Below are 12,441 nucleotides of genomic sequence, written 5' to 3'. Positions count from 1 at the left end.
TTCTTATGTGTGTGTGTGCGCGCGCGGCAACATCTGTGGGGAAAAAAAAAAAAAAGGAGCTATTTTTAATCGCACGCGTGGGTCTCGTCGGTTCGGGCCGTTCCTTTAATTTCCGGTGTCAGGTAACGCCCGGCGAGCAGCACGCGCGACGAGCGCTTTCTTTGTCGGAGAGACTGAAAAGAGAAGCTCGGTCTCTTGCTCCTGAAGAGGCCCCGCGCGGTATATGTATAGTGCACAGGTATATCTATAGTATACACACCTTTCTGCGTGTGTATATGCCGAAGTCTATTGGCTGCGGTGAGGTCGTGGAGGATCGCGCTTATACAAATAAGCCTGTTCTCTGGAGTTGGCATATGTATATTCGCGCGTGGCAGAACCGCGCGCGCGCGCGAAGAGTTCTTTGTCGGAGGAGAATGGTTCGCGGAATACAAACTCGGGAGGTGTCGTTCCGTTATTCGCGATGCCCGCACGCGTGCGATATGTTATTTATCGATATTAATTAAACGTGAACTTACGCGTCCTCCCCCTCCTCAACCACCTCCCCTTCCAATTTTTATTAATATGTTTATTTGCACATAATAATTGAGCGTCTAAGCACTGTTAGACATCCCTTCTATACCTGACATACAGTCATTAACAGAGGTCGAACAAGGCATGCCGCTGGAGCATTCCTTGTTCGACCACTGCTAATCACTTCTATAGCTGTATACTGACGAGGTGCATATATATGCGTTGCGGTATTTCTCCATCCGTATAATACTATTAGTTGCAACCGTTACAATATTATATGGCTCTTCAATTCGCATCTGCGCGTTGCGTTATTCCACTGCACGTCCGCGCTAGTAAAGCCATACATTCACTATGTTAAAAAACCGCTACAATATGTACTACGCGCAGCTTTGGTTTGCTCACAAGGAACAAGTATATATAATGTGCGCGAGCGCCCGCTCCGACAAAGTATATGCCCGGCTGTTGAAAGAAACTATAATGTTTTACGCTCGTGCTATTTGCATGCATATTGATGCAAGTCATTGCGCAGCGGCGTCTAGACATTTGCGCGGAAAAACGGCCTGACGTGTATAGGCTGCACGATCGAAGCTGAGAGGTGCGTTTTTTTTTTTTTTCGGGGGGGGGGGGGGCTATACGCGAACCGCTGATCTCTGGGAAAAACGTGCAACGCGTGCCGCAGGACGATGCATATATGCAAATGAGAGGTATATCGAGACGTTGATGTCAGCGTCTCGCGTGACGCCGGTGGCCTATTGCGTTGACGCCACGTCCTGTATACACTAGCATACATGACCTCGTATATAAGAAGAAAAAAAAAACTGCACGAAAAACAAAAAGTAACTTAATACAGCTTCTACGGTTTACCGCGCCCGACCTGCTCTGACACCGTGTTCCCTACCTGAACGCCCGGATTCGTCAACCAATGTACGCATGAGGATCAAATAATAGAAATTGCTGACACAACATCTTCAGTAATCACGTGGTAGTCATGCATATAGTTGCAGGTATACTATATACTGCGTTCGAGCGAAGCGCGATTGGAGACTTGGGAGTTTGTGCAGCGTAATTAAATGAGCGTCTTGGCTTTAGTGACTTTAATTTAACTGGCTGCTGTACAGCGGGTAAGACCTGTCACATTCGTGCAGCCAATCGTCCTGACTCGCCCCAGGGTGCCTTGATGCGGCGTCTTTCTAGCAGCGACGCAGCTGCAGGCCGCGTGGGCCTCACACGCAATGCCTTCATAAACCGCAGGCAGAATATATATATATATATATATATATATATATATATATATATATATATATATATATATACAGCGACAATTGTGGGAACGAAAACAGAGAAACGGGGCTCTGCCTAGTCCGCCTCTGCGTGCCCCTATGGCGCGCGTGTGCGTCTAAACCTTCGTTTCGAACTCGACGCGAGCCGGTCAAGAGACAGGGGTCGAGCTGGCTCAGCACGACTAGCGTTTACATGCACCTTGCCAAAGCGCATCGGGCGAGTCAGCTGACCCCTTGCATACGGTTCGACCGATGGAAGTAGTCTCAGCGCATGGCTCGGTCCTATGCCTGCTGGCGTTTACGTGAACCTTATACGACCGGTTTTCCAGCCCGACACGCCTGTCATACTCGATCCGCCTTTGTCGTATAGTCGTGCAAAACGCAATGGCGCAGCCCAACGATGTGGTTCTATAACGTCCGCCTCTTCCTGCTTTTTACACGCAGGTTCCGCTGCCGTGCTGTTGCTGCTGCTGCTTCCGCGGCGGCCCCATCTTATGAGCGACCCATGATCGGCGGCGCGGCGACCACCCCGACGTTGGCCCAGCGGCGGCGACGGTGAGGACGGCGTCGCCCCCGAGTTGTGCGCGGCGGCGATGCTCCGGCCGCGCCAACGACGCCGCTGTGCCAGCGGCCGGCACGGCGCGGCAGCTGCCACGGCCGCCATGGCCCTCCTCAGCCTGCCGCCACTACTGCTGGCCATGCTCCTGCACGCGGTACGCCTTTTTCTATACACTTGTCGCGTCCTTCGAGTATACTTCAAAGTAATCTCGTGTAGCGGCGCCCATTTCCCCGTTCTCGTGTAGACTATACCTTGCAAGCGCCACGCCATGCTTGTGAAAAAAACGCCGGATTGTAACTACAGCAAACTGCAGCGAAAGCTGGTGAACACTGAGGTTTGAATATATATAAAAGCGTCTGCTAGATCACCGATGGCTTGAGATAACAGAACTTGTTTACGTAAGGCAGATGTCATACCGTATGGAAAACGTTCCACAACTCCCATGTTAAAAAACAAAGAAGGACAGTGCGAATAACTGAATCGTTTTCGTCCCTACAGCGTAGTTACAACGATCACGCCTTGAGCTTGATTGTTTTGCAAACCTTCTTTATCACTGTATACATCATAATCATTACCCAGCACCTGGAGTAGCTTGTCAGGCTAATATCCCCATGTGTATCAGTATATATATATATATATATATATATGCTCCTGATACTGTGTGAGCTGTAAAACAACTCGTGCGACTGTACAGTCGAGATGCTTCATAGCGATGCTACGAGTGCTGATATGGGTCCGACTTTGGACATGTAGGTCGATCGCGGTCGCGGCTAATATGTAAGGATAATTACGAGGCGAGAACACGCCCGAGCACGCAACTTGGTCGTATATACACCCACCCACGCACGTGCGGACTCCTCGCTAATACATTTCACTCCCGTCCACGACCGCTGCTTATCGCTGCAGGCCGAAGCGGCCCGGCTCGTGTCGCCGGCGGACGACGGCGTGGTGGCCTCGTACCGGAGCTACAACGAGAGCGTCAACTTCACGCACCTGGTGCTGGACAGGGCGGGCGGCCGCCTCTACCTGGGCGCCACCAACAGGCTGTACCAGCTCGACGCCGCGAGGCTGCAGCTGCAGGTGGACCTGGCCACGGGACCCGTCCAGGACAGCGTACTCTGCTCGCCGGCCAGCTGCGAAGGGTACCCGACGGTGCCCACAAACAACGTTAACAAGGTGCGTGTATATATACGCATCGTCCGGCGTCCCTATAGGTCGGCAGAATGAGCCCGGCACTCCCTCGCCGATATTTTCGCAAGCTGTATACTCACTGGCACTCCGTGTGTATACTCAACACTTATAGGCACTCACGTTCATTCACCAGCACCCACTCGCGTTCGCATAGTCACTTCCATTCGCACTGGCACCCACTTTCGCTCACGCTCGCGTCCTCTCACAACTTATACTGGGGCTCTGCACTTACTCTCGTCCACTAAAAAGGCTTCGTCAGTGAGTTTTTGTAGTGCTCAATTTAACCGCCAACTCGCTCCTGCTCTTACTCACGTAAACTGTAACTCACGGGCACTCACTCTAGTTCGTATACTCCTGTCCTGTAAGACCTAATTCGTCCTTCACTAAAGCTTTATCCCACGCCTATAATATCAGTGTGGGGAGAGTATCAGTCAGTGTACTCGTGTACGCATGAGTATTCCGGCCATGCTGGTGCCTATCGGACTGTCTTTATTTATGAGTCCCTAGGCTCTTTTGTTCCGGCCTTGCATCTCAGAAGGCGCACTATAGTCTGTGGCTGTCTCGCCGCTTCGGTGTTAACGTCTAAGAGCCAACTTAGTGCTGTGTTCCTTGCCAACATCACACGGTCAGTCTGTGAGAGTAGGCTCAAGTCTATTAAAGGTTGATCTGCCGCGGACAGAAACAGCGTATAGAACAAGGCGACATGCCACCAACAGGCCCGCGGCGCAAATCCTTCGCGACTCGCGGACCGAACCCCGCGTTTCTCTCGTGACGCAGGTCCTGCTGATCGACCCGGTGGCCCAGAAGCTGATCGTGTGCGGCAGCGCGCGCCAGGGCGCCTGCCAGCGGCACTCCCTCTCGGACGTGGCCGAGAAGGAGCCGCTGGTGCCCACGCCCGTGGCGGCCAACGACGAGAACTCGTCCACGTTCGCGCTCATCGCGCCGTCGCACTACTACGGCCGCGACTCGCGCGCCCTGTACGTGGCGACGACCAACAGCCGCCAGGGCCCGTACCGGGACATGGTGCCGGCCATCTGCACCCGCAGCCTGGAGCCGGAGTCCGAGCGGTTCCGCATCATCGAGCCGAACTTCTCGGAGTCGGCCCGCATCGACATGGCGCACCACATCAAGGACTACTACCTCGTGCGCTACGTGTACGGCTTCCACACGGACGAGTACGTGTACTTCGCCACCGTGCAGCGGAAGAGCCACCTCCGCGCCTCCGAGGAGCTCGGCTACATCAGCCGGCTGGCTCGCGTGTGCACCTCCGACCCGGCGTACAACACGTACACCGAGGTGACGCTGCAGTGCGTCGGCCCGGACGGCACCGACTACAACCTGCTCCAGGACGCGGTGGTGTTCGACGCCGGCGACGACCTGAGTCGCGAGCTGCGCCTGCCTCTGGGCGGCGGCGGCAGGCGGCGTCGTGTGCTGGCGGCCGTGTTCGCGCTCTCGCGGGACCACACGGCCCGGTCGGCCCGCCGCGCGGCGCTGTGCCTCTACCCGCTGAGGGACGTGGAGCGCCGCTTCACCGAGAACATACACATGTGCTACAACGGCAGTGTCCTGACGCGAAATATGGATTACATCGCCGGAAGCGTCCAGAGCTGCCCGGAGCCGGGGGTAAGTGCCAACTCTCCTCCAGACGTGTCATTTTGCCCACGAGGTCTAGAAAAAAAAAAAAGAGTACACGTATTTAAGACGCCAGTGTCGGCACCGTAAACGTAGAAGTATGAATGTAGATCGAAGCTTGTCGGACCTGACTGAGAGAGCCAACCACTAGTTTATGATGGGCGTCGTTCCCTCCACGTATACCCTTGCAAGGAGAGCCGCAGGGCTTTCGCCACCTCCACTGGGCTTATTTTAACTGTACCGTACGCCTTGAATGTTTCGAAGTACATATATGACAGAGATTAACGATCGCGGTTGCTCGTCGAGCACTGTTTCAAATCTCATGCAGACAATATACGAAGCTCAGCTAGGAGAGTTATAAGCATGCTCCCGCTTAGACCTCAAAGGCTTTGCAGCAATCGAGTTTTACGCAGGAGCCACGGTGCCCGTAAGACTTCACGACAGGCCCGGTCACGCGCGCAGCAGATTTGACAGCACCGAATAAAGACTTGCGCATCAAGTGCACACGCCACACACTCGCACTTCATCGCAGGCTCCTCTATACGCGTCACAGCTGAGAATCTGGCGCCGACTTGACAAGTACACTCACTCGCTACATATACTGAGACACTGCGGCCGCCGTAGGAGGGACTGAATCTGTGCTTTCTCGATCACTTCACTTTTAAGCTGCTAAAATGAACGATATGCCGTAAATCATTGCGGCCGTCGTCCACACCGCGACGAAGTTGAAGACGCAACGTTCATCCAGCGTTATCTTCCGGAGGGATTCGGGGCAGGGGCGCTATCTGGTATTGTATATGTCCTGAGGAAAGAACGGCTCTTTAGTGTAGTGTATATAGAGTGCAGAGGCGTTAGCACGGCTCGCGATACGTGCGGACCGAACGGCCTCGCACCGTAAGTCCGGCCTAATAGCCATCGCCCACAACTTCGGTGAAGCCGAGAGTCAATCAGTTAGGCTGGTACGAAGAAGAAAAAAAAGGAGCGAGAGGGGGCACATCGGGAACAAGACAAAGAAGCCCACTATCGGGCCTTTCCTCGTTCCGAGTTCGAGCTCCGGGCGCTCCTGCGATAAGCGCGCGTTCGCCGCCGAGTGGGCGTGGCGGCGGTGTCGAAAATTTCGGGGCCACCGTTGATGGATGGCGCCGGCGGCGAGCAGATAAGCGACGAACCGAGCGCGACCCCGAGCGCGCTTCGACCACGGCCGCGCTTTTTACCCCCGTCGCTGCCGTGTAGTTCGGGTCCTTCGATCCTGGTGGCTGACCGTGGAAGCAAAATGCGCAGCTTTGCATACTACCCATGCTGCAGCGGGGCCCGGTTTTGCTACAGCGAACAGTGCGGTCACGCCATCGGGCGCTATGTTCTTAACTGAGACTCGATCGAGACTATATATCGTTGAATGACGTTGTCAAAACCGCTTCACTGAATGCGTTATTGTGCAAGTTAATACGAACTTTCTGCTTATATTCAGCCCAATTCAGCTAGCCTTATACTTGAACGCATTTCGCTCTGTGTCACAGGCGATTTAATCGGACTGTCTAATATGTTCATCGTCGGGAATTGATAATTAGCGCGAAACTACGCGCGCGCACGCTTGCATGCACAGCGAATATCGGCAAAAATGAAGGCGCCTGTCTCCTCGCCTGCCTTTCGTGCGTGGATGGACGATAAAACTTTATTGGATCTATTTAAATGTGGTTGGGTCCCTATAGACGTCCAGGGGCACCCTGGCCGACATCTCTAGGCAGGGATGGTCCACCAGCCTGAGCTGGTCATCCGAGCGAGTGGCCCGAAGAGCGACCTCCCACGAGGAATAGGAAGGGTTGGGAATAGGCTCTATACCACCGTGGGGCTTGTGGCAGCTCCACAAACAGTGGTAAAGATATGCCTGGGGCGGCTCGGCAGGTGGTACATTGTGGATTATGAAGACCAGGGTAAAATAAATGCGTTCAGATCGGCAGATATAAATGCTTTGCTCTGAATCTGGCGCCAGATGGAAACTCTCATGGGCGGTAAGGGAATGGTGAGGGGGAGGTAAATCTCGGCTATACCTTTCCTGTAATACGTGCTAATCTGGTGGCATGCAGGTACAGATCTCCTGCGTGCGACGTTGTTTTTCGCTGATTGCCGTTTACCGTAGACTGTGCCGGGAGAAGTTCTGCTCCTGGTCTTGGTGCGCACGTGTGTTTTTGTTTGTCTTTGTTTATGCCTCCCGCTCTAAAATGTTAGCCCCCATGGTCAACTGCACCCGCATCCGCGTTGAGCGCCCGCGCTATGCAGTTGTCTCTCCGTGTGTGGACAGCAGCACTTTTCGTTATCTTCTTATATAGCCATGATATAAAAGGTATATTAGCGCGATAACGTCAAGGAGCCCGCGTCGCAGAAAAAACCGACGGCGCTCTAAAGGTTCGGAACTATTACGCATACCCGAATTTCGAACCAAATTCCGAACCACGCATACCCAACCACTTCTCTACCACCAAAGTTGCTCATATCTTGTCTTTCATTCTTTACAAAGTTATTCTTCCGAATTTGAGAACGACAGTCCACAAACAAATGTAATGGGGAAAAAAACACCGACAGCGCATGTCCTTTATGTTAGCTCTTCTCAAAGTGAAATATTAAAAGTGTGAAACAATAACAGGAGATCGACCCACGCAAGAGGCCGCGTTTCTACCAGAAAGCTCGCCTTCGTGCTTAGCGTTCGCAGCCATGCGTTTCTCTGTTAATTAAATTATGGGGTTTTACGTGCCAAAACCACTTTCTGATTATTAGGGACGCCGTAGTGGAGGACTGCGGAAATTTGGACCACCTGGGGTTCTTTAACGTGCACCTAAATCTTAAGAACACGCGTGTTTTCGCATTTCGCCCCATTGAAATGCGGCCGCCGTGGCCGGGATTCGATCCCGCGACCTCGTGCTCAGCAGCTCAACACCATAGCATGCACTGAGCAACCACGGCGGGTCGTTTTCCTGTAAACGTTACGGTTACATAAGCTGCAGTTGCCGGGAAGCATGAAAAGCAGTAAGGGGTCTTGAAAGCTATCGCGTTCCACTCTTAAAGGCGAAGCGTAAGCGTCCTCCAAATTCTTTGAAAGGAACGGTGCCTGTATTTGTCTGATACGTAAAGGTAGCTATACGCTTACACGAACCCGACAAAGGCGGGTCGAGTCAGCTTGTCAGACTGAATACGCAGGTCGGTGGATTCGCGCAAACGTTAGCAGGCCGGGCCGAGCGACCGTTGAGACGAGTTCGGTCAACACGCCGGCAAGAGGTGGCGGGTTGACTCGCCCAACCAGCTGGGCAAGCTGCATGTAAACGCGATGTGATCGCGCATGGGTTAACTCCACCCGCTCGCGTCGAGTTCTTGTAAGCGAGGTAGCTTGAGAGCAACTGTGCGTCTTAGCTGACAGTTCTGGTGCCATGTGAAAGCGTGCCGTGTTACAGTCTTCACTGCCCACGTGGGCTGACAATATACTATAGTTTGCACTATAGTGGCCAAGTATTTATACAAACTTTTTAAGTCTCCACACCAAAGCATCGAATGAGCAAAGCGCTGCGTCAGCAGCCCTCCTTTCACTACACTGCATGGCGGACGCGTGCACGGATGGAAAACTACTGGACGATATCCAACCGCGCCTCGCGCGCCTTCGGTATAGTATGCGATCTACCCATCCTGTTTGTTTCTCGTCTCCTTTCCGAGCGTTGCCGGGTTGCGGGCGTCCTCAGCCCTGGAAGCTCGTCCTTGAGTATCGATCGACGGCGGCGGCAGCCGATTCCTCTCTCAACGTCACAGAAGCGACGCAGATGACAGGACAGAAAGAAAGACGAAGCGAGGGAGAACGCGCTGGGGGTACGGGAGCAGTGAATGCGTACCCAAGAGCGCGCGTCCGCTGGCGTCCGTCTTCTGTGAGCGACGCCCAGTTGCGCGCGAACTCGGAGAGAGAGAGAGAGAGAGAGAGAGAGAGAGAACGTGGTCGGGGGCTCCTTCCTTTCCGGAAGCTGCGGCGCGAAAGCAACACGTATTTCTGTTTCACAACAAAGCGTCCGCGCCTCGGAGAGTATACGCCGATTCGGCGATGAAATTAAAAAAAAAAAAAACGAGGAAGAAGAAGAAGGATAAAAGGGGGGCTTTTCAGGGCGATCCGACTGTGAAATCCCCGTCGCCACCAATGGCCAATATGAAGGGGACGGGGGGGAGGGCGGCTACAGTTGGCCCTCCGAGGCGCCGGAGGGGGTTTCAAACCCGCTGCTCCTGGCGCAACAGCAGCGTCGAAAGTTGCCGCCGCGTGTACAGGGCCCAGCGCCCGTAATCCGCTTAGCGACTCCTCAGCGCTTCGTGCCCTGCTGCTGCTGCTGCTACTGTCCGATGCCTGCTGCTTGCTGGTGGCGGCAGCGGTGCTTTGCCTCTGCGAGGCGCCCGACGCGGAGCAGATTGAAATGTTTGCGCAGCGCTCGGGTCGCCGGGCCCCGCGGCTTTTTTTCGATGCCTTCGTGCGGGTTTGGCTGTGTACTTACTAGGCGCGCTTACTACTTGTGCGGGTGCCAGCATTGCTTTCTCCGCGTAAGCGCGAGGTATAGGGTGCTGCCTGCGCGCGAAACAAGAGTCTGTGGTTGCCTCTTCATATCGCATCTTGCAATCGTATGGCGAGAAGGCGAAGCCCAGCCAATATGTAGCCACGTTCTCAACTAGGGCGTGACTGATAAATATGAGGAGGCGTTTTCTTGCTTTTATTTACGCTTCGCCCCCCCCCCCTTCTTTTTTCAATGGGAATAAGAACTTTGGTGCGTTGCATTTCTCGTTCGCAATATCTTCCCGCGTTTACGCTTTCCTTGGACCTTCGAGCTATAGCGACAAAGCGGTTACGTCTCGGCAATATTTCGACCGGAAAAGTAGCGCCGTTGCTTTGATGAAAGGTATGAAGCCGGCGCCCACCGTCACGGCTTCTTTCATTCGAGTGTTTTAGCTTTGGTATGAGAAAAATCTTGGCATGTCTGCAGGCGCTAGCGAAACTTGTTTTTTCTTCTCTTTGTCATTGTTTTATAATGTCCCGCTTATTAGCGATTGCTGCGTGTCTGCGGAAGCAATTTCGCGAAAGCTTTTCTGTTACTTCGACGCATGCTACAGTGCAGTTTAAAGTCACAAAGAGCTTCAAAAAAGAAAAACGCGCAGCATACATTGTGTTTACATGCGCCTAAGCACGCAGAGACTTTGGAAAAGTTTTGAAGACTGTCCCTAAATAATGCGTGACCCGCGTGAGTGCGCGCACACGCGCGGGCTTGTTTCACGCAATTCCTTCAAATCTCGTAAATCGCAACAGCGATCGTCGTAAGTCATCGGAAGTTGAACGACCCTTCCAGGCCTGCTTTCGCATCTCTTGCTTTCTAAAACACATCGCCTCGCAGGCGTTCCCGCACTACAGTCGACATCGGAGGCACTAGGTCGATATTCTTTCCCTCGCCAGCGCAGCAGCGTTGTGCGGCGAAGCGCGCTTAGCAGGGGCCCTGCGCCAAATTAGCAACACGTGCGAAGAAACGTGGGAAGCGCGGCCGCTGCGTCGCCGAAGGCGGCGAATTAAATGGAAAAGAAGGAAGGAAAAAAAGAAAGAATTAAGCGCACACTCGAGGAGTGCATGAAATTGAATGAACCCAGCTGCGGCACACGATTCCTTATTTGCCCGCCGAAAAGGAGGCTTCACAACGCCTGCCAGCCATCAGCGCGAGGCCCCGAATTAAACGAAAGTGGATTCAGTTTTCATTCGTGACGTTTTGTACTTTGTACTTTTCGTTCACACACGCGCGCGCGCACGCGCGCGATCTCTGGCGTAAGAGGCACTTTCTCGTCTAGAGGAAATGGAACGCCGTTTTAGAGCAGCCAGATCGGTGCGACGCGCGTGTCTCAAGCTAGAAAGAAACAAAACATGGCGCAGACGCCTGGCCATGTTTTTTATTTCTCGTATTCGTTTCCTTTCCTCCAAAGCCCGGTGGCGTTCGAGTTCCGCCGTTTTGCTCTCTCCGCCGGAGGTGTTGTCTCTTATTGTTTCCGACAGCAGGGGGCGCTGCCGACAGAGTTCGTTGCATGCCCCGGTCGCTCCGAACGAAATTCGCCGCCAGCTGCCCCTGACTTCTTGACTGCCTCCCCTCTCTCACCCCTCTGCATGAACTCCCAACCCCCACCCCCCGGTATCCTCCGTGTTCTGACGCTGCTTCGAGCTCGAGACGAAAAGACTGTAGGCGGGGGAGCTAGACTCGAACTCACAGCCTTAACCAGTCGTCGAACACAGTAGCCTTCGTTCACATTCCGCCCCCCCCCCCACCTTCAATCTAGCCGCTTGCGAGTTTTTCCAAGTCTTCCTCTCCTTTGTCATCCATAGAGGAGCGAAGGAAGGCGTGCGATGCCTGCCCTGTGGATGGAGCGTTGAGAGGAGTTCCTTCTGGCTCCTCCCCTCTCCCTCCCACTATAGCTCGAGCGAAATCTGAGCGCTTGGCTTGGGCTCCCTGCTTCCTTGCGCGCGGCGGCGGCTTGTGCGCAGTTTCTCCGTAATGGGAAACACAAGACGTGTTCCTTCCGCGAACTGTGTCTCTTTTCCTCTGCGCCCACTTCCCCCCCTATTACTCGTTGGCGTCCCTCGGCGTGCTGCGCTGGTTTTCGGTCCCTCCGAAAGAAACTTTAGAGAAAAAAGATTTCGCCGGATTAAGAAGCAAGTCGAACTATCCGGAGAATAAATAAAAGATAGGCTCCAGGCGCCTTATTTAGCGAGTGTTCGGCTTCTCTGCAGAACAAGGCGACATTGCAGTGCAGGCGGCGTAGTGTCGTAGCGTTCTTTGCTTGCTTGTTTGTTTCTGCGCTTGTTCCGATTGCTTGCTTGCTCGTTTGTTTCTGTGCCTGTTTCGATGAAATTGTAATGCTTCTCTACTACCGAGCCAGAATGAAACGCAAGCAGGGGAAAGCAAGCTAGAAAGCGCATTCGCCTTTCGCCACTGTACGTGAGCGCTGGTGTGTTCTTGGTTCCACCATGATCACGCTCTCTGAAGGAGTTCTTCGTGAGGGGTGCTCTAACTTGTCTTACAGCTAGCGTTTAGTTTTGGTGTGACAGTACGTCGGCTGCTCTGGTGCGTCTGCCGAGCACTGTAGACTCGTCGTTTCTCCGACGTAGCGCTAACTTCGCTTTACTTCGAATGGTCTCTCGCTGAGCGTGCACCTTGTGTCGAAAACTGTCTAGCGTAGAAAGAAAGAAAAATAAAAAAAACGACGTGGAAATGTCATTGGCCT

General features: G+C 53.6%; 1 protein-coding gene across 3 annotated transcripts in view; it reads left to right on the top strand.

Annotated features, from left to right (window-relative positions):
* Nucleotides 1–12,441, top strand: part of LOC142585501 (plexin-B-like) — a 149,459-nt gene that overhangs the window by 81,428 nt on the left and 55,590 nt on the right. For all 3 annotated transcript variants that reach the window (XM_075696296.1, XM_075696295.1, XM_075696294.1), the window contains exons 2-4: nt 2,235–2,503; nt 3,256–3,525; nt 4,318–5,163. In XM_075696296.1, coding sequence (XP_075552411.1) covers nt 2,384–2,503; nt 3,256–3,525; nt 4,318–5,163 — 1,236 coding nt within the window. In that variant the 5' untranslated portion in view covers nt 2,235–2,383. The remainder of the gene's footprint in view (nt 1–2,234; nt 2,504–3,255; nt 3,526–4,317; nt 5,164–12,441) is intronic.

This window comes from Dermacentor variabilis, chromosome 6, assembly GCF_050947875.1.
Source record: "Dermacentor variabilis isolate Ectoservices chromosome 6, ASM5094787v1, whole genome shotgun sequence".
Classification (NCBI taxonomy): domain Eukaryota; kingdom Metazoa; phylum Arthropoda; class Arachnida; order Ixodida; family Ixodidae; genus Dermacentor; species Dermacentor variabilis.
This window is presented reverse-complemented; position numbering and strand designations above follow the sequence as displayed.